Raw genomic sequence first — 22669 nt, 5'->3', positions numbered from 1 at the left:
GTGAGAATGAAAAGCTTATATATATATATATATATATATATATATATATATTGTTTCTAAAAAGATGAGTTCGCTGACTCATGTTCCTAAATGTGTTTGACTCAACTCCATGTCAAAAGTTATTTTACTGACTCAACTCTGACTCAACTCACCAGCTCCACATTTTATCCGACTCGACTCAAACCTGACTCATTTGAGTCAGAGTTGAGTCAAATCTCTGACTCGACTCATGAGTCAAGCACAACCCTGGTGGGAGGGTCCCTTTAATGGGTGGCGGTGTAGTTAGAAAAAAAGCCCCTGACCGGAAACTGGGCACTTCCGGCCGGCACCCCGGTCAGCCCCCATGGGTATGTGTGTACATTACCATTGCGGCGCGTGGCGTCCCTCGAGCCAGGATCCAGGATCTCGGCTTGGCCAACTGTTTCCCATGATCCCGTCCACTGTCCAGCACGCGCGTCATGTGTTCGCTGAAGCCGATCAGCGCGGCGCGGCGGTGCACCACCAAACAACAGCAACCACACACCATCACCACCGCTCCGCGTCAGACGCCACAGTCATCGCCACTGCGCTGCCAGCTGGGAGGACCTCGGTAACGTAACGCCCTCGTCGACCGCCGTCCCCTCCCCCCCCCCCTTCCCCACCCCCACCAGCCGACGCGCCGACTGCCGCGGGCCGGTGGTCGCTGAACGCTGATTGGCGGGACGGTCGGCTCGTCTCGGCTCAGGTCGGCGGCGCAGTCTCAGGTGACGCGACTGAGGGAGGGGGGGGGGGGGGTGCAAAGGCGACGAGGCGGGCGCTGCTCCGAGAACAGGAGTTGTAGTGCCGTGAAAGCTGCTCTCTTGCTGACATTTTGTACACTTGTGTGCCAAAGGATTTACAAGGCAGGTAGCAGTTTTCGTTCCAGCAAGCAATGTGTCCTGTCGAAGGGCTAGAGAGTCGATCATTCGTAGTATGATGTGGTGGAAGAAACAAGACCTCCCACTACCGATGGAGGTTTTTTCGGGCTCCAAATGTCTGGGTCCAATATCTGTCTGGGTGTTTGGGGCGTGTGTAGCGACACGGTACCGCCGGCTGCCCGGTGCCCGCCCGGTTACCTGACGGCTGTCTGTCAGCCAGTCCCGCCGTCCCGTACCGGTACCAGACATAACGCGGCCCACGTCTTCGCAAATACACTCCGTCGCCGTTCCGTCATTTTCCATATTCACGACAGTCAATTCCTTCTCAACGCCTCAAACCCGATGATCCGGGCTGGACGGTCGCCTTTATCCTCATGAACAGACCTATATGATGCGGCGGCGGCGCGGTAACCACTAGCGGGGCTGGGTGGCCTGTCCAGGGTCCAGGGTCCAGCATCCAGCATCCACTGGACGGGCTGAGAGCTCATCCCCGCGGCGCACCAGGGTGGCCACCCCGACCAATGTCTCCCCCTGACTCCTATCATCCTTCCGGCTCCGCAAAGGTCTCGCCGGACCGAAACGGCTTAAACCTGAAAAATACCTTCGCTCACTCCTCCTCTCACTCTCCTACGCTGAATTGATTGCTGACAACCCCGCCTTCGGACTCCGGCGGCTCAAATGCCCGTTTGTCACCCTGAGAGGCCGAGCAACCTGATCAGAATTCAAAAGTATATCTGCCCACTGGATTTTTGGGGGGGGCCGCTGGTCCTCGTCCCAGCCCGTCAGTCCCTTTCCCGCCCCCGGTCCCCCTCCTGCAGCCCGTCAGTTCCCCGTCCCAGCCCGTCAGTCCCTTTCCCCGCCCCCGGTCCCCTCCTGCAGCGGGCAGCCCGTCAGTACCCCGTCCCAGCCCGTCAGTCCCTTTCCCCGCCCCCGGTCCCCCTCCGGCAGCCCGTCAGTTCCCCGTCCCAGCCCGTCAGTCCCTTTCCCCGCCCCCGGTCCCCCTCCGGCAGCCCGTCAGTACCCCGTCCCAGCCCGTCAGTCCCTTTCCCCGCCCCCGGTCCCCCTCCTGCAGCCCGTCAGTACCCCGTCCCAGCCTGACGGGCGCTGAGGCATTTAGTTGGCGTCTCGGTGGAGACACCAAATCAAGTGAACTTCCGACACAGTTCGATGAAGGAGCTGATTCGCGTCAGCTGGCGGCGGCGGCGTAGGGTCGGCACGCGGCCCGTTTCTGGTGCCGCTGACTCGTGCACGCCCGCTGCGCCGTGCCCGTGCCCGTGCTGAAGGTCGCCATGGTCAGGGACGCCGAGCCGGCGCGGCGCGGCGCACGACCGACCGGCCCAGCTGGCGGCGGTCGGCGGTCGGCGGCGGCGGCGGGCAGTCGGTCTGACGAGGGGCGGCGCAGGCAAAGCTGCCAGTGGTGCGGCGGCGGGCCGACGGTACAGGTGGTGCCGCGGAGTGAGAGTGGTGCTGCGAACCGGTGCGCGATGACACTGCCGCTACGAGCCGCGGCCGGCCGGGTGGCGCCGGGGGCGCGTCACTTCAGCGTGACGGCCCAACAACGAGCCAGCAAAGCGTGAGTGTTATCTGCGCGGCGTCAAACGCATGGCCACCCGGTAACGCGGAGAGGGAGGGAGCGAGGATGGTATGTGCTGCGCGGAACGAGTTCAGCAGTCACCCTGCAGCGGAGATGGCGAATGAACTCTGCTCACTTTGAAGCTCCCTTTCACCGAGCGTGCAAGCTTTCCACTGTTAAGGCACTGCGATGAAAGGGACTCGGGGCCTTCTCCCGGATCTAAATTTTGAGTTCAATGGACTCTGGAGCGGAACAAGTTAACGTTATTGCGTACATCAGCATATACATTGAATCCAAGGTCAGACACAGGCGCGGCGGATACAGGCAGTGAGCCGCACTGACGCTCGGCTGGCAGATGGACGGTGTTTATTTTGAACCAACGAGACTGCAGAGAACCTTCTAGCGGCGTGGTTCAGGTTTGGTCTCAAGATAGGGATTCTAGCGAGCAGCGACCAATAGTCAGGATGCGATTAAGAACCTTACTAAGTAGCTCTAGCCTCTAGGAGGATGTCGGTCCCGAGACTGGGACGCAGGACGCTCCATGACGTAGGACAGCTGGCGGTCTGACTGGGCCACGTAGCGACGCGCGCTAAGCTGCAGTCGAAAGAGCGTCAAAAATAATGGCGGAAACAGGTACTTACGTCATTTTTAATGTCAGGTCAAAGGTCAGGTCACTAGAGGTCATCAAAGGTCTAATTTTGTATATTTCAATAATGTTCGAAACACCCGACGGCTAACTCGGGAACTAATAGGCCGTGGAAAAGCGCATTCGACAGATCTTTTAAAGGGCTATCTGGATATTGTTCTCAGATTTGACCTCAGGTCAACAGTTTAGCTTCCAGAGGGCAAAAAAACTATAAAAAATAACCGTTTTCACAAAACATTTTTTCGGTAATAACTTTTGACTCAAGAGAGCCACGACATTAACTTTGCCAGCTTCGTGTTCCTCTCGTTGAGACGCATCGAATGAACTATTAGTTGACTTTGAAAGGTCATTTCGAAAATTTGACCTCGGGTCAAGGTCATGACCTGACCGGAAAGGGTCATGTTGCATATCAGTCGATCCGCATCGTCGAGTTGAACACATCTGGCGCATTGTCACCGCTCTAGCAAGCAGGGTTTCGGAGTCGGAGTCGGAGTCGGAGTCGGAGTCGCCCGGAGTCGTGGCAAGCAGCCAGGAGTCGGAGTCGGAGTCGGAGTCGGTCAAGCTGCCTCGACTCCGACTCCGGGAAATAACTAGAATCTGTGATATCACTTTTCAGTTGTTTTTTTTTTTACCAGTTGCCCGCGGTAGAATTCGCTTCCGGCGATGAAAATTGCACTCATCTTGTTTTTGTTCTAAATGACAAAAATTGGATCTAACAAGTTTCAAGTTATATCATAATTTAGAAGTCGTATTTTGCATGCCTGTTATAACTTCCACTATCTGAAGTATTTGACGAGTCAAAGACTAAATGACATCTGTATTTTTATTTTCTTCGTTTATGTTCCGAAAAGTACACATAGGAATGACCGACATGATGGCGATGCTCGTGTTCGTGATACGGCCGCCTCTCGCGCTTTTCGGCGGGTTTCCGCGCTGACCGCTGACCTCTTGTGGATTCAGCTGCGTCCACGTGGGAGAAATGGTGACTGCATGAAGGAAACCGGAGAGTAGGAGCGTTCTCCCCGTGCACGTAGACCTAGCACGTGGCGTCATATCACGCAAAATTTTGGCGGCCGCCATTGCCATTCGTATCAGACCCGGAGTCGGAGTCGGAGTCGGAGTCGGAACAGCGCTACCACGACTCCGAAACCCTGCTAGCAAGTCTATATCAAAAGTTCTAGTAAAAAAACTGCGAGTGACCTTTTATGACCTGATCAGGGGCACACATAGGGGTCACAGGTGCAATTTTCAGAGTCAGTGTGTCATTTTTACTTATGAGGCGATGCTTAAAGGTAGTGTGCCAGCTTTCTTGGACGGTATGGAGTTAATGGCCCAGATAAGGAGAACCGGATTTTTAGAACTTATCCATACCTTCAAAACTCATGGAAACGTCTTAAATTCTTCAAATTTTGAGTACCCCAGTGCGAAATTCGCCCCGACGGGTTGTCGGTCGTACCCCAACCACATTTCACACCACTATGAACAATAAATGCACACACTGAAATCGCTATTACCGATATGCTCATCCAATCAAGTTTCGATAAACCCGTTCATCATCATCTCCTGCGGTTTCGAACACGCCTGTTAGGTGGCTTCTGATGCTCGTCGAGGTCGGAATTTCCAAATACGCGTGGTGTGTCGGGCCGCGCGCTCTGGCTTCGGCCAAGAAAAATGCGTCAGCTGATCATTGTCATTTCTGCCACTTGCGTGTGGTGAAATGGGGTCATAACTTATAAGACCAGTGGCGGATCCAGGGGAGGGCAAAATGGGCATTTGCCCTCCCCAAAGCTAAATCATGTGGGCAAGACTGTCCTTTTGCCCCTCCCAAAGCATGTAGAGATGATAAAATTGAATATGGCGTCGAGGGCTATCTGGACGTAAAGCAGGACTTTCGGTGACGGCCATTCCGAAGGAAGGAGCTGGACGTTCGCTGCTGATGACTTATGCCAGAATGCTGTAAATAGATCAAACTCCCTGAACTGATTGCATGTAGATAGTGTGGCGTTGTAAAGTCGCTTGGTCATCTCGGTGCTCAAGGGCACCGGAAATCCGCGGATAGAGGGTGCAGGGGTTTCAGCTCCAGACCCATGGAAAAACATTGGAGTGCAAACATAGCTTTTTGCACCCCCCAAAAGCCGTATAAGAGGCCTGTCACACCACCAAATACATTTTCTACCAAAGACCAGTGATCGGGAAACGAACGATCATGTGGGATCACCGATCATCAGACGTCTAGTTGTTGGTCAGGAGCGCCATATGCTGGTCTTTTGGGGCCCTCACCGGCTAGGAGTGTCCCGAACCGCGTTTGGTGCCCCATGACGGCATCTGAGGACCCCACGGAGACTCCAGGGGTTACGCTGCCTCTGAGGGCCCCCACGTCGGTCTCTGAGGGCCCTCGTGACACGGTCCTAGACCCATCTCACTCAGGTCTGAGTGCCCATGGGCTTTAGATGACCCACGACGGCCTCTGAGGGCCCCAACACAACCAGGCTGCAGGAGCTATGCTGGCATCTGAGGAACCTGTGACGGTCTCTTGATGGCCCTAACGATGGACTCTGATGGCCTTACCACAGCCTCTGAGGGCCTTGCAAAGATATCTGAGGGCCCAGGGCCTATGAAAACCGTCATGATGGCCAAGGATCTTCATGCTGACCTCTGATGGTCCTCTTGAAGGCTTCTAAGGGCCCTCACAACGACTTCCACACTGATTCCGCCCGAGACGGACGGTCCCTGAGGGCCCTCACGACGACCTCTAGGACCCAACGCAAGCTTCAAATGCCCACGCTGGCATCTGAGGGCCCCACGACGGCCTCTGATCGGGCCTCAATGCAGGCAGACTGCAGGGGTCATGCTGACCTCTGAGAGTCCTGTAACGAAGGCTCCAAGGGCCCACGGTGGCCTATGAAGAACCCTATGAAGAACTTTCAAGACTCGAGCCTACGCTGCTTTCTGAAACCCTTCAGCACCTTCTGAGGAACCGACCCTGGTCGGGGCTCATTCAATCTGGAGAAGTCGTGAAGGTCTCTGGAGGAGCCTCCATTGAGTCATTCAGTTTCCAGAGGTTTTTTACGGTCTTGTATGTATGTATGTATGTATGTATGTATGTATGTATGTATGTATGTATGTATGTATGTATGAATGTATGTATGTATGTATTGACACCAAAAGCCTTCCACATATGGCGTGGCGATTACGGCTTGTACGTAAGAGCGGACCCGTAGGGCTCTCAAAAGTCCACTGCGGATCCAGAAAAGTGGTTTGAGGTTTGCGGGTGGTGGTTAGCATAAGAAAAAATCACCCAGTAAAAAAAACTTGTCGCATTTCACTTATTTAGGTATGCTGTGATTTTGTGAGGTTCACTGAAATATGCAAACATTTTGGATAACATCCTGTATGGATTGTTTCCTTAACTTTTGGTTTTCATAAATCGATGATTGGCAGCTTGAAAAAGTAAAGGGGCCCAAAACCTTCAGTGGGGCCCCTTGAGAAAATTTTGCATCCCATCCAAAATTTATCTTACATTCCTCCCAGTGCGGGGTGGATAGGGGTCGTCGGATAGGTCGGAAACTTTTGCCCTCCCCAAACGGATCGGCTGGATCCGCCCCTGTATAAGACGGCTTTTTCATATCAATTATTTTACATAAAATCATATTTCAAACCATAAATAATGTTCGACAGCCAAATAAAAGAAACAATACAATACGGGCTTACAGTTTAAGGCTCGACATTGTGTTGTCTACGATTAGACAGCTGATAACTCATTCCCGTACGTCGTATGGTCGTAACACTATAATGACCTTTGCTTATTGTCACAAGTGCGCCGCATTCGCGATTGTTGCCCGACGCCTGTTTGCAGGTGAGCCCACTACAGTTGTTATAGGTACATATCTAAAAACCGAAAAACTTTTAGGCGAAAAAGACACTATTCCAGGCCCATTTTTGATTTTTTTTTGCGATATTGGGTAAAAACAGAAGCTTCTTATCCTAGGAAAAATAAAATGGGAAATCTTTCAAAGGTGGCACACTACCTTTAAATGGGTTTAAAACGACATTCGTCCAAAAGAGGGGCATTTCAATTTTCTCCCTTTGACTTATACCTAATGGGGAGGTCACAAAATTGGTCTGACCTTAGGTCACAGATATAAAAAAAATCCGAGATATGCATTTGATACATACTTATCAATCAATGTTAATGCATACTTCTCTCTTATCAATCGCTGAAGGTTTCAAAGTGATCACCCAGTCGGTATAGCTACAGCCAGCCTTTGAACTTTTTATGAGGTAAGGTCACTTGACGTGACCTAACCTTGAGTGACGCGAATCTGAAATTCTCACATGTGCGGAAAAAATGAATGAACAGGTGTACCAAAAACGGCGGCGCTGCGCGCCGCCCGTTTTGAGATACAGTAGCATCCGCTCAATAAATCTGTGGACAATGAATCCAGCCGCTTACCTATTGTGGCCGCTTGAGCTGTTAACGGATTTTCTCCATAGAAGCCCGTTGTCAATCAATCCGCTTAATAAATCCAGCTACTCCGCTTAACCTTCGCCCCAGTGCAGTGGGGGGGGGGGCATATGTTACCTACCACCCTGTCGCTTGTTTTGCGTGTGAATAAAAAACCGCTTGGAGTAGCTTACCTACTGTACATCAATTTCGGACAATGTGTGAAAAATTTTTACCCCATGTCGGGTCAGGTCACCAGGTCAAGTTAACTGACCAAGCCTAAAAAAGTTTGCAATCACGTGCAGCCTGCAGTGTTTGTCAGAGAGGTTTTAAACTTGGTGGATTGAATGATGCGCACCTATAATTTGTATATCTCGGATTTTTATATCCGTGACCTAAGGTCAGGCCGGTGGCGTGGCCTTTCCATTATAAGTCAATGGGAAAAATTAGGATGCCTCTAGATCCGTGTGTACGCATAGGAACAGTCTAAATTTTTCATAATCACAATAATTTGGACCACCCGTGACGACTAAGGTTGACCTGAGGTCAAAGTTTGACCTTGACCTTTCCAGACCTAAAACATATATTTTTCGAAACGTTTGAAGGAGAGAAATACGATAGTGCCATTGTCAATTCTTCATCTTTGCTCGTTCAAGAAAAGTTATTCGTTATTTTTTTATCCAAAACAGCTATTTTCACAATGTTTGACCTATGGATGCGTAACCGTTGACCTGAGGTCAATTTTGATGATAACCTTATCAAAAGAAGAGTTCAAAAGCTATCGATTGCTTATGCATGCGTTTTCCATTCGCTATCATGGTTCCTGAGATAACGGCATGTTTTGTGAAAAATATAATGACATTTGGCAAATTTTGAACTTTGATGACCTCTGGTGACCCGAATATTGCGGTAAGCTGAAAAATGACTGAAATATGTACTTTCAAACGTAAGCACTGTCGACTGCCTTTTACCGCGTCTTTCTAGCCCTCTTATTAGTTTTTTAGTTAGAGGTGGGTGGTAGCATATGTCCCCCCCCCCCCACTATGGCGAAGGTGGCTGAGACCGCCACTGGGGCGCGGGTTAACCCGCGCCCTGATGGGGTCTGCCGAGCAACGCGGTCTGATGGGGGGCATTTTGACCCCCCTAAGATCTCGAAAACCACGCAACATAGCGACAAGCGGCAAACGACGTTGGATAGCCCCAACGGGGAACTACCTTGTGACCCAATTTTATTGACCTCGGTCCAACCGATGACGTCACAGGTCAGGTCAAAGGTAGAATTTTCACCGTTTACAGGCATTTCAAGAAATGCGTTGTAAAATCGAGTAAAATGCATTTAATTAAAAATCGTCGATGGGAAAATGTTCGTCAAACACATATTTTGCTATTTGAGATCACTGATACCAGGTCAGGTCACACTCACAGAGGTCAGGTCACTGAGGGTCACAATATAAAAATATCATGTGATGCATGTTTTATGGTCCATTTTATACCCATGCCAAATGCGATTATGTGGGACAGGCAGCCCTTGGGGTCAATTGAGATTATGTTTTGGTGGAGGTCAGGTCAAGGTCATGTCAAGGTCAGGTCAAATTAGGTCAAATTTCAAAGTTGATATTTTTGCATAAAATAGGTATCGATTCGATGCAGCTCGTCACGGGGAGTTCAATGGTGGTGTTTTTTTTTTGCGCTTCTAGAATGGCTAAAAATTGAGTTAAAAAATTTGGCGTCATCAATTTTGAAGTTTTTCGCTATAACTTGGCCAAAAAAGGAGGTATCGATCTAAAATTTGGTATGTATATCGGAGAGCGCAGGGACTATCACATCTATGCGGTTTTTTTTGTCGAAATTCGATTTTTTGGGGGATTTTTAAGCTTTTCTAAAAACATCATTTTTTTATTTTTTGGGGTGAAAATCCCAAATTTTTGAAAATCCGAGATAGCAGATTTGTAGCGTCGTCTTTTCTCTACACAACCACATAAAGAACATTAAAATTGCTTATAAACTCTAGATTTGGTGAGCGTTTCAAGATGTCATGTTTCTTGCTCATTTTTACTCGAACATGACCTCAGTTTGACCTCAATAACTCCTGACCCAAAGTGACCTGTGACTTGAAATTTTGTGTGAAGGTGTCAACTTGATGCCTGGGAAGGTACTGAAAAATTTGCTGCGCGCCGCCGTTTTCTCGCTATTTAAGAAAAGCCACAGGAGGGGGGGGGGGGGCAAAATGCCCCCCCCCGTCAGGGTGCGGTTAATAAAGCCACCAGTCGGGAGTTTCGCAGTCCGCAGACCGCAGTCACGTCTTTCCCCCCTCGAATGTGACGTCCAACCCGCTCCAAATGAAGCACGCTGGCGCAGCAGTCGGCCCTCCCACATCAGAGGGAATTCGGGGCTATAAGAGCGCCATCACCATGCACATCAGAGAAATGTTCCCGGCGAAGCAGGCAATGCTCAACTGTTTCGTTGGCACTGCCAAGTATACTGCAAGCATGATGCAGGATGAGGAGAGTGGAGTGATCGTGGATGGATGTGTTGACTTGGCTATCGCAGACTGTGACAGCTTTGTAGTGTGCAGTTGCACTGCCACTGGTCACTTTCATTGGAATAAATCAGGCAGTGTCTTAGCCTAATAAATCAGGCAGGAGTCTTAGCCTATCCGCTATTATTGCAGGGGAACGGAATGTACAGTTAAAGGGACCCTCCCACCTTCAAAAAGTTTATGAATTGACATGAAAGTGATGTCGCTCGGCTCAGAAAGAGCGAAAACGAATGTCTACCAAATTTCACCGAAAAATATTCACTGGTTTTCAAGATATTAGACTTTTACTTTTGTTTACTTTTTGGGATCTCCGCTGTTCCTAGCGACTTTATTTGGAAGCATTAGTTTGGCAGCTGAAAGTGCGGCACTTGTTGCGCGCAAAGCAGCATATACCACCGCGTGCTACAAAACGTTTTAGTCAAACATTTAAAAATCGTTAGATATCTGCGCTGACGTCACACATTCAGAGGGGTATTCCTATAGCTGAATCGCCCCTCTGAATCAAAATGCTGCAATTTTGAAATTCAATATTTCCGATTTAAGGCATTTCTCGATGTTGTAAGTGCCGAAACCGGTAATTGTGAGCCAGGGACCCCATTTTGGCTATCTCAACTCAAATCTAATGTTAAAGGTAGTGTGCCACCTTTGAAAGATTTCCCATCTTATTTTTCCTAGGATAAGAAGAGAAGAGGGAGGCGGGGAGGCGGGGTGCCGCCTCCACATGTTTATTTTTGTTGATAGCTGCGAGAGCTGAAATTTGGCAAGCCTGACTTTTGATTTAAGCTGAATTTTTATGACAGCAGCTGTATTTTCACCCTCGCCCATATTGGTGTTTTGCCAGCGTCTATCGTAAAGGTGGGAGGAGGGTCCGTTGGACCCGTTTGCCGTTCAGCCCCTGATCGAGCTAGAGCTTCGCGGAAAAAGAGCGTGCTGCCCGTGACGATAGGAGGCCGATGATACCCAATTTTAAGGTCGTAGGTCATTGGTTGACAGGTCAATATAACTCAAAAGTCGGGGAATCGGGACCTGTTAGAGCTTCGTAAAGTGAAGCTGTTATAAGGTTTTGCGGGTTGCTGATCACCATTTTCAAGTTAGTTTTGATCACAGATGATGTTTTCGTGCATTTAGGCCAGGTCGGGTCAGGTCAGGTCAGGTCACATGCTACGAGGGAACCAAAACTACTTCATAAATGTTCAAACGGTTTCTAAATGCGAAATCAACTCCAAAATCTACCCTAGAAACATGTAGAACTCGTTAGAGTGAACAAAGTCATCAAAGGTCAGTGACCTGACTGACCTTCACGTGACCTTGACACCCACTAGAATCCATGGGATCAACATCCTTTCACATGCTTGATCGCTTAAAGCCACAAAAAGACAATAAAACGCGCTCTTCTCGAAATACGCCAAAACGCGATTCCGGCCAAACATGGTCTCGGAAAACAGGTCACAAGTCAAAGGTCTTTTGAGTCAGGGTCATACAAATTATAGGGTAGGCGTAATCAGGGCACTAAAGAGTCGGCGTGATATTTATTAACTCGAGGGTACTGGAAGCTTCGTCGCAATCAGTCGCTTTTTGCGCGAGCTATTTGCGAAAAACTGAGGGTAAGAGGTCTGTTCGACACCCTCCTACAAGTGCGAAGGTTAAAGTGACCATCCCACCTTAACATTAGTTTTGAGTTGAGATAGCCAAATTGGTGGCCATGGCCTGCAAATACCGGTTTGGGCACTCACAACATCGAAAAATGCTTTAATTCGGAGATATGGAATTTCAAACTTGCAGTTTTCGGATTCTAAGGGGCTAATGCATTGGTATGCCCCTTAGAATTTGTGACGTCAGAGGAGATCTAACGATTTTTAAATCTTTTATTAAAACGTTTGGTAGCACGCGGTGGTATATGCTACTTTGCGCGCAACAAATGCCGCACTTTCAAATAAAGTCGCTAGGAACAGCGGAGATCCCAAAAAGTAAACAAAATTAAAAGTCTAATATTTTGAAACCAGTGAATATTTTTCGATGAAATTTGGTAGATATTCGTTTTCGCTCTTTCTGAACCGAGCGACATCACTTTCATGCCAATTCATTAACTTTTTTGAAGGTGGGAGGGTCCCTTTAAGGTCAGGCCGTTGACCAATGACGTCAAAAGTGAACCTCTGTCGGTCCCAAAATGTCGCGACGTCGCAGCACCCTTCGTGCCAGGGGACTTTTCAACGGGGAATGAAGCTTATATGATCTAGTACTATCTCCCAGAGGCCTCACAACTTGTATGTAGCTATCTCGTATTTTTCTCAAGAGTCACCTGAAGTCAGGTCGGTCACGCAACCTCACGATTATTAATCAATTGGGAAATATGAAAGCTGTCATTTTGGCGCCGGGAGCCATCTAAAGTTGTCTCAAGCGCATTAATTCGCAATTTTATACAATCTTTGCAAGCCCCAGCGGCCAGCATTCACTTTTCCATTCTTAAAGTTAGGCGACTTCATTTATGACGTCACTAAGGTCACAGGAGTTTTCACCAAAAAGTCCCGATCAAATTGAGCTAGCGAGTCGGGAAGCCACCAGTGGACTTGTGAGGACCTACCGAATCTAAGAAGCGATATGACCTCCTTGGACCAGCTTCGTGGCCTGAGTGGCTCTGCCCTGACCATGACCTGATGTGAACACCTTAAATTGACCTCAACAAAAACAAAGCGTATACTATTCGACGCGCTTGAGCATGCAAAACTCGATGGTGCCATTATCTTGGCTCTGTTACCACTTATGGTGGTTGTTTACCAAAAACCGGTCCCGCGATTTGGAGCACTTATACTGACCACATAGTTTATCGGTTGCCCTGAGACATTCAACTCGGGTACCAGTTGCTGCATCTCATACGACGCACGCGCTCAGTTTTATCCGCAAGGCGCTAGCTCAATTAGGGGCAAAAAGACGGAGAGAGGTCGTAATCGCCCCCCCCCCCTCGGCCGGGGTATATGCAGAAAACCCAAAGATCCGTTGAGGGTTAAGCACTGAAGTTATATATTATGATGTGAGAAGGTATAGGTCAAAACGAGCATGCACACGAGCGGGTGTGAATAAAACTTTACTATACATTCGATTTGCTTTAGTTATTGTTAACAACAGATACAACCAAGAAGAGTGCCCTGCGCCCCTGAAGAAAAGGTGGCGCACCGGACGGGTGCGGTTTGAACCCTCGCCGGCACAGGCCATTTTGCGTCCTTCGACGGCACAAGGGGGGATTGGTACGACCCCCCCCCCTTCGCGTTTGGCCCCTGATCGAGCTAGAGCTTCGCGGAAAAAAACGAGCGTGTTGCCCGTCACGAGAGGAAGCCGATGAGACCCAATTTTAAGGTCCTAGGTCATCGGGTGACCTTCCAGGACAGGTCAATGACCCGAAAACCGGGAAAATCGGGACCTGTTAGAAAATCGTAAAGTGTGGCTGATATGTGGTTTTCCGGGGTGCTGATCACGAATATCGTGTTAGTTTTGATCAGAGATGATGTCTTTAAGCATTTAGACCAAGTCAGGTCAGGTCAACCGGTAGGGGTTGTGACGGGTATTCGTAATACGTGTCAACCGCCTCTGACAGCTTCGTAATATGTTACGAAGGCACCAAAACTACTTCGTAAATGTTCAAATGGCTGCTAAATTCGAATTCAGCTCCAAAAACTATCCTAGAAACATGTAAAACTCCAAAAAGTGAACCGAGGTCACCCGAGGTCACCAAAGGTCAATGACCTGACCTGACCTTCAAGTGACCTTGACACCCACCCTAATGTATGGGAGCAACATCAAATCACATGTTTGAAAGTTTGAAATAACGAAAAGCTTGCAAACGCGCGGCTAATGCGAGCCGACATACGCCGAATAGCGATTCCGGCCAAACATGGTCTCGGAAAAGAGGTCACAGGCCAAAGGTCATTTGGGTCAGGGTCATGAAATTTTTAGGGTAGGTGTAAAATTGATCAATGCTAGGGTACTGAAAGTTTCGTCGCGATCAGCCGCTTTTTACGCGAGTAATTGGCGAAACACCTTGGGGGTTGCATCACCCCCCCCCCCCCTGTGCCGGCGAGGGTTAGGGTCTAAGGTCAGTCGGGGTCCTCTAAGTTCGGATCAAGCACTGCATGTTAGGTGTAAAAAATGGGGACAAAAAAGCATCCCGGTTTTGGCAGCATCGTCATGCTTTGTCACGGCACTCATCCACTCCCTCGGCCGAAATATTATTGCATTTTTGTATGAGTTCTGGCATAATCCCGCCCATTATGCTGCATGTTGTTTGCTATGAAAAAAAACAATGCAAGTTCACCTACGTTCTATGCAGTACACACTAACCTAACCACCATCCTATCATCCACCACTAGCCACCATCCCGTTCTGTGCTCCCTTCCACCCCACACGAATCGGCCGAGATACTAGTCAGTCGGGCTAGCGCTATCCTATCCTCCCTTCCTGACTGCACAGCGCTAAAACCCAGAGCCGAGACTTCCCGAGCGCGACCTCTGACCCGACGTGGTCCGAAGGGTCGGCCGATGCCTAAGGGCGCGCCGCGCGCCGGCCACCCGGATAGCCTCTGCCGAGTCTCCCTTTCATACACCGTTTACTACGCGCTCGATTCATTCATGATTCTGTGTTTCCGCGTTCCTGTCGTTAGATGGCTCTACTGATGTCATAGGCGATCCCAGGAAGATTGCGGCCAGAATACCCCAAACGGCAGAAAATGAGGCTTTTGGTGAATATCTCGGAAAGTATTTGGCATACAACGATGCAATTTCACAGTCTCGTGGTAAATGCGCATACACATAATTCGGGTTGAGACTTATGCATTTGAACATTATATAGGACCAGATATGTCCGAAAAAGCAAAACCAACAAGACTTTTACTGGAGAACCGTACGTTATGCCACAACTGCTGTTTGGTGTAAACCATTGATGTATTCTGTATAGTTGGGATGGGGTTGAAAAATGTTAATTGTTTACAGTGCTTTTTAGGACATTTTATGTCATTATTTAGTTTTAGTTCCTAAATGTCCATTCACAGGAAAAGACAAGGTCATTTTTCTCACCAAAGAAGATTATGAGAAGCCAAGTACAATTGAACTGGAGGAGGAGGAGCAGCCAACAGGTAGGGGCATATGGTCAAAGCAGGGTTTGGACCAGTCAGTGTTTGGGCCAATGAACCTCTTTTGTTTTTGTGTAGATAAATAAGTTTACAAAGATATATTTCAAACAGGCTTTTTCAAACAAGTTTGAACCCGTGCCCTGGTGGGGGGCTATTTTTTTACCCGCTCTCCAGACTTTTCGTATCTCTAGAGTTTCTGCGCCGATCGTCACCAAACTTTCAGTGCCCTCCTGGGCATCAATTTTACACATTGTGACCAAATAAATTTCTAAAGGCTATGATAGGTTGGCTGTAAATGACGTCAGAGTGACGTCATGTTCTGTCGTTTTCGACCCCCCCCCAAAAAAAAAAAATGTTTCGCCGGAAGAGCCAGGAAGAGCTGAGGCATTCCACGATAGATCGTACCACTTTTTTCCAATTTGACACCCTCATCTCTCGGATTTTGACAAGAATTGGTCTCAGGGGTGATCAGGGCGCTGAATCCACCTGTAACAATTTCAGGCTTATCAGATAATTATTTTTTGAGTTATGGTGTATAACATTTTTTGGATCTTGCTTTGCAGCGCTAAGTTTGGCGGGCTGTAACACTAAGACGGATTATTCAAATGCCAAATGTTATATAACATTGAACTTGCAATGAAACAGATATTAATATGTATTTTTGAAATTTTGAAAAATGCGCTTTTTTGATAATTATTGACATATCGAGTTTTCTTTCATTTGTATATTTGAAACTTTGGGACAAAATGTTTTGGAATTTTTATTTCTTTTAAAAGATATTTGGCTCATTTTTAAGAAGTATGCAAAAAATTAGGAAGGTGTTCTTTCTATAAATGGATTTATTTTGCACCACGATAACGGTCTCGAATAGTGATTTCGGGAGGGGAGCTTACAAATGGCTTGGTAACGCTGCCTAGTGACATCACGGGCTACCGATATTTCAATTGAAGTCTGAATCATCTAAAAAATGAAAAGAGGGTTCATCCAAACCTCTTTCCTATAAGCGCGAGAGTGAAAAAGGCTGCTTGGTTCTGACATTGTTTTGGACGCCAATGACCATAGCTGTCCGAGATGAAAGTTACAGGACGCATACATGGTGTCCTCCAGAGGTCTCACAACTTGTATATCTGGGAATTTTTGAAGGTCACATGAGTCACGTGACATCACTGTTATAAGTCAATGGGGAAATATAAAATATGTTATTTTGGCGCCGAGAATGATATAAAACTATCTCACGTACATGGTATCATGATTTCATGCACTCCTTGCAAAGTCCAATGCTTCACTTTTGCATTATTAGCCTTGCGTGACGTCATTTATGACGTCACTAGGGTCGTACGAGTTTTTCGTCAATAACTCCCGATCAAATTGAGCTAGAGAGTCGGGAAAGCCACCAATGGACTCGAGAAGACCTTCCGAATCAAATGATATGCCATATGATACCCTTTGCCCAGCTTCGTGACCTGAGGGGCTCTGACCTGACCTTGACCCGAGGTCAACCACTTAAGTTGACCTCACCCTGACAAAAAGTATACCATTCGACGCATCTGAGCTAGACGAACACAATGATAACAAAATCGCGGCTCTGCGGCCATTTTTTGCGAAGTTATTTACTAAAAACCGAACCCGTAACTTCAGTCACTTGACCTGACCTAAGACGCTACCAGTTAACCTGAGACCTTAAAATTGGGTACCAATCGCTGCGACTTGTAACGGCACACACGCTCGTTTTTTCCGCGAGGCTCTACCTCTATTAGAAGGGAAACGGCGTTCTGGGGTCGTATCAACCCCTCCGAAACCCATTTTGTTTGCGGAAAAATGAGGAACTTATAGAAAGAACACCTTTCTAATTTTGTGCATGTCGACTTGCAATGAGATGAAGTTTATTTTGAAAAAAAAATAAAAATGTGAAAAAGTTTGGTCCCAAAAGTCATTAGAGGCAAATGGGAAAAGATTAAGGTTTTTGTTCAACAATCAAAATTTTTCTTTAGAATTTTTAAAAAGTAATATCAATTTTTGGTTCATCGCAAGCTTAGTGTTGTTTCCCGTTTGTTGGTTGCATAACCCGTTATTGAGTTATAGGCCATCAAACTCACCGTTACAAACCGAAGTTAAAAAAATATAATGCAATATAACTCAAAAAGTTTTGATCTGAGAAGTCTGATATTTTGCCAGGCGTCTTTGGGGCCTATGATTACCCCTAGGACCGATTTTCATTAAAATCTGAGAGATGAGGGTGACGGGCCTGGTATGATCTATCGTGGAATGCCCCAGCTGTCAGGCCTAAAGCTATGAAGATACAGAAAAACGTTTAAGACATAAAGGATGTAGAATTACCAGGGCTACAAAACTGCTATCTCGAAATTTTTAATTTTTTGGATTTCGACCCCCAAAAATCAAAAATATTTTTGAATATGATTGCCAAAAAATCCAGTTTTTCGATTTTGGAAAAAAACTGAATATGTGATAGCTCTTACCGACCCCTATTCACTTACCAAATTTTAGATCGATATTCTTTTTTCTGGCCAAGTTATAGGGAAAAAAACTGATGACTTCAAATTTTCAAACTCAATTTTTAGCAATTTTAGACCACGTAGCCCAAAACAAAGACTAGCATTAGACTCGCGGTGACGACCTATACCCATGACCGGCAAAACATTTTATTTTTGACGTGACCTGTGACGTCATCGGTGACCCTGAGCCCTGAGGTCAATGAAATTGGAGCTCTTTCGACAAATTTCACAGGGCTTTCGAACGCCGTTTGAATTTTGCGGATTCGTCCAGCAGCTTGGTAGATACGGGGGGGAATAGCCCCCCCCCCCCACCAGGTCGCGTTATGAACAGACCCCACCAGGGCGCCGGTTAAGATGTTATTGCTAAGCAGTTGGTGGGTGGGCTCATGTAACTGATTATTTTTTGTTTCTTTATAATGATACTGAGGTTCTATGCATCTACATAGTTTTAGAATGTTTTATTCATTTAGCTGTTTTTCAGATACTTTGCATATTGATTTGATTAAGAACTTGCTTACTCACAAATAGTTCAGTTATCAAGGCGATTGTGTAATGTTCTCAATGTGGAAAATATGAAATGCAGGTTGTCCCAAAAGTCTTGCAACACCCATTTTCCTGCTGATATACATACATGTATCGATATATCATGTCAGCGGTCTATCGATTGCCTTATCGTTGCAATAGGTTGAAAGCACTGCTCTTCACTCAGATCATTCACGAATGTTGCCACGACACATGACCGACCTTGCTAACTGCGACTGCTGGCTGGCCCTGATGCAGCTCAGCCTCACCGAACGGGTTGCTCTGCCAGATAATGTGAGTTTACTTGCTGTTGGATTACTGAACACAGTTGTGACTCAGGAGGATGTCGCTTAAAGGGACTGTCCCACCTTTGCATTAGTTCTGAGTTGAGATAGCCAAGTTGGCGGCCATGTTCAGAAACCACTAATATATCCTGGTCGCAATATCCTCAGTTTCGTGGTGTTAAAGAAATTCGTTCCCTTCATTTGAAAAGTGGGCCTTACCTAAGGCCCTATCTCTCAACTATTAACGGCCATTTGATGACGTCATTACTCATTTGCCTTTTGAACGCCTGTCACACATTCAAGTGAAGTAGGTATCACTTGATTTACGAATAAGCCAATCAGAGACACTCTTGTTATTGTATGAGCCGCGTCATATTTTAGAGCAAATATATTTGCTGCCAAATTTCCCCTCACATTGACATGAAGTAAATCCTTCATTACGTCACAGATTCGATATAAATGACGTCACGATGAAATATGAAAGTCGCAATATCTCAAAAAATATACGATGAAAACGCGTAAAAACTTGCAGAATTCGTCAAAATATCATGAGTAACATTTCCGAATCCTAAACGGTACTTTTTTGAAGGTGGGATAGCCCCTTTAAAGGGACCCTCCCACCTTCAAAAAAGTTAATGAATTGGCACGAAAGTGATGTCGCTCGGTTCAGAAAGAGCGAAAACGAATATCTACCAAATTTCATCGAAAAATATTCACCGGTTTTCAAGATATTAGACTTTTACTTTTGTTTACTTTTTGGGATCTCCGCTGTTCCTAGCGACTTTATTTGAAAGTGCGGCATTTGTTGCGCGCAAAGCAGCATATACCACCGCGTGCTACCAAACGTTTTAGTAAAAGATTTAAAAATCGTAAGATCTCCGCTGACGTCACAAATTCTAAGGGGGCATACCAATGCACTAGCCCCTTAGAATCCGAAAACTGCAAGTTTGAAATTCCATACCTCCGAATTAAAGCATTTGTCGATGTTGTGAGTGCCCAAACCGGTATTTGCAGGCCATGGCCACCAATTTGGCTATCTCAACTCAAAACTAATGTTAAGGTGGGATAGTCCCTTTAACAGTTCGAAGTATATCGAGCTACTGTCATTTGGTAGCGACAACGCTTTTTTCTAGGGAAAATCATTGACCAATAAAGAGTGCTCCGTCCGGCCATCTAGTTATCGTGCCCTGAGTCTTCAAGATGGTTTGTGCCAAGGCCCTATATACCTACCAGGTAGGGTCTTCCGGCGATTCTACCTGATCGTGACGTCAGCTCGTGACGTCATCTGGGGGCAAGTCTTGTCTTGTTAAAGTCCTATGCAAATGGGCGATTTTTGAAGCGCTGTAGAACAAACTCTGCTAGCTAGCACAAAACTAAGTGCATCATCGGAAAGACGAGACATTTTTCTTTAAATTATCTTGAAACGTTTTTTTCACTAAACCCATTAGTTTTTCCAAAAATGCGTAAAAAAGCCCCCATGCCTCCGCAGCCTCCCTTCCGCCGGCCGCCACGCCGCCGCGGTAGTGTAGTGGTTAGGATACTTGTGCCACAATCCAAAGATCGTGCGTTCGAATCTAGGCGCGGGTCGTAGGTACTTAAAGGGACTATCCCACCTTCTAAAATGTTGTTAAAACCAGTTAAATTGTGCCCGACTTTATAGATTGGATGACTAGGAACACGGTTCTGGCATTTATTTTTCATTTAACATCTTAGGCTTCCCATATTCCAAACACAAACTTTCAAATATGTGACGTCACAGCCCAAAATTACCTCCTTCCCCAGGCCACATTACTGTCATAAAGCTGATTCTTTTTACTCTGTAGGCACCACAACAAAGTTCAGACCAAGTTTTAAGCGATTTTTCAACGAACAAACCCATTTAAATCAGAATGACTAAACGAGGTGACGTCACACTAACGGTCGCTCCATGTTGAAGATAGGGCCTTGTACAAGGCCCATTTTCAAATGAAGGGAACGAATTTCTTCAACACCAAGAGGCCGCGGGGGTTGCAACCTAGATAGATAGTGGTTTCTGAACCTCGCCGCAAACTTGGCTATCTCAACTCAAACCCCATGTTAAAGGTGGGATAGTTTTTTTTTTCTACACCGCCACCCATGAACAGGTGACCAGGAGTGCCCCCTCCCTCTATCCCAGCGACACACAGAACCTTACGTTAACACCAATGAACTTAAAATGCTAAGTCGCGGCACTCCCAGCTAAGAGTAAGGAAAAAAACAAAAAATGCAAAAAACGAGAGAAATATCAGTGGAGTATGCATGCTGTTAATATAGTAGCTTAAGAGAAGCAAAGTAGTCACAACTGAAAACAGTTGGTGACTGCCCTTCTACGCCTGAAACGCCCACTGATGCACAATTACACAGGGTATTGTTAGTGGGAGGAAGGGATTAGAGGGGGAGCAGTCATACATACATGGAAGATGGTCGTAGATGGTCATTTCTGGTCAAATTCAAGCAAGGTCATTCACTGAGCCTCTGTAAAGCTGTCCAACTAAGCAGAGCTTGTTGTCAGACAGCCCACAGAGGCCAGTTCCGAGGTGGTTGGAGTAGAAAATTAATGCAATTTAAGCAATATAACGAAAATGAGAGGTAACATCAACGAGAGAAAAAAAAACGGAGAAGGAATACAGTTGGGAAGGAAAGACGGGCAAGAGAACTACTACCCTACAATAAACGTGGTTTTAATGTTTGACGGCCAGACGGGCCGCGAGCCCCCGCCCGCACCCCCGGAAAATCATCTTTCCCGGGGGTGCCCCCTAACCACCGCCCGGGCGAGGGGAGCGCCGACCCGACCCGGCCGGCACCGGGTGCGTATTATTTAGGCCAGGGTTCATAATGTCCAGGGCACAACGTGTCCAGTGCTCGAAATGGCCAGTGCCCTGAACTGGCCCGTGTTCACACTGTCCAGGGATTACTTGGTCCAAATGCGGCCAACTGGCTGCAGATAGGGTAAATTCAAAGACCGGCCGAATAGTCCCTTTAAATCGAAATTGCAAGCAGAATATGTGTTTTGTCTTGAGAAATCACTTATATTACAGCCAACCGTTCATAAAACTATCGATAACAATTGACTGAAACCCAAAATATAGAATGCATTCTCATGAAACAAATTCAAATATTGCGGCTGTTGCGCTAGGCTCCGCCCCCGACTCCGCCCCTTCGTGTGACGTCATCTGTGCTATTGGACACACAGGGAGATAGGGGACGACATGGGCCTGGTTTGTGCTAAGGCTGCAGGCTAAAGAAGATAATGCATGAAGAGATGGACAATGAATATGATGAGAAAAGGTTACGCGGTGCGCTTCCTCGTGGGGTGACATTAGGGAAGAGTTTTAAAATCCAAGCTGCATTGCGGCATTTGCGGTAATATGCGGCGCGTATGCCGCATTGTTTGTAAACTGCGACCACTAAATTAAAAACGAGTCATCCGCATTACTAATCCCTCGAAGGACGTTTATAAGCCTAAAGTCTGACATAATCAAAACTTATGGTTGACTAAAGTCTGACATAATCAAAACTTATGGTATTCATCTTTATATGTCATCTCTTATTTTCTGTAACTGCTTTCTCATATACCATCTCAGAGATATCTAACCTTTTTAATGAATGACACTTCATGCCTAAAATGCTCTCGTTATAAGATTCTCAGGTTGAAATTTACTAGTTTACGTTCACCACAACCTACTTTTTCCTGCAGCGGGACACTAAGGAAGACTCAGCCGACTACAGCGGGGCATTATGGGTTTCAGCCGGCTCCAGCGGGACAAAGTCGGACTCAGACGGTGGGACAAAATGAAACTCAGCCGGTCCCAGCGGGACACAGTGGGATTCGGCCGGTCCCAGCGGGACACAATAGGACTCGGTCACTCGTAAGGTCCCAGCGGGACATAGTGGGACTCAGCCGACTACAGCGGGACACAATGGGACTCGGATGGATTTTAGATCAATACATACATACATACATACTCGGCCGCTCCCAGCGGAGCAAAATGGAGATCAGCCGTTCCCAGCGGGACAAAGTGGGACTCAGCCGACTACAGTAGGACAAATTGGGACTCAGCCGACTACAGCGGGACATAGTGGGACTTAGCCGGCTCCAGCGGGACAAAGTCGGA

General features: G+C 47.1%; 1 protein-coding gene and 1 long non-coding RNA gene across 3 annotated transcripts in view; both read left to right on the top strand.

Annotated features, from left to right (window-relative positions):
- The window catches only part of LOC122394072 (sulfide:quinone oxidoreductase, mitochondrial-like), a 98945-nt gene that overhangs the window by 45495 nt on the left and 30781 nt on the right, over positions 1-22669 (top strand). The window contains exon 1 of one of the 2 annotated variants that reach the window (XM_043391039.1): positions 2080-2469. The exons of the other annotated variant lie outside the window; for it this stretch is intronic. Coding sequence (XP_043246974.1) covers positions 2186-2469 — 284 coding nt within the window. The 5' untranslated portion in view covers positions 2080-2185. Of the gene's footprint in view, positions 1-2079; positions 2470-22669 lie in introns of those variants that run through there. 2 annotated transcript variants of the gene reach the window in all.
- Positions 14995-22337, top strand: LOC122363552. The gene is made up of 3 exons (XR_006253424.1): positions 14995-15220; positions 18440-18546; positions 22252-22337. It is a non-coding gene; the product is annotated as an uncharacterized LOC122363552 (long non-coding RNA).

This window comes from Amphibalanus amphitrite, unplaced genomic scaffold (genome assembly GCF_019059575.1).
Source record: "Amphibalanus amphitrite isolate SeventyFive unplaced genomic scaffold, NRLGWU_Aamphi_draft 000000F_arrow, whole genome shotgun sequence".
NCBI classification, from domain to species: Eukaryota; Metazoa; Arthropoda; class Thecostraca; order Balanomorpha; family Balanidae; genus Amphibalanus; species Amphibalanus amphitrite.
The sequence above is the reverse complement of the archived record's forward strand: the minus strand, read 5'-3'. Positions and strand labels throughout refer to the sequence as shown.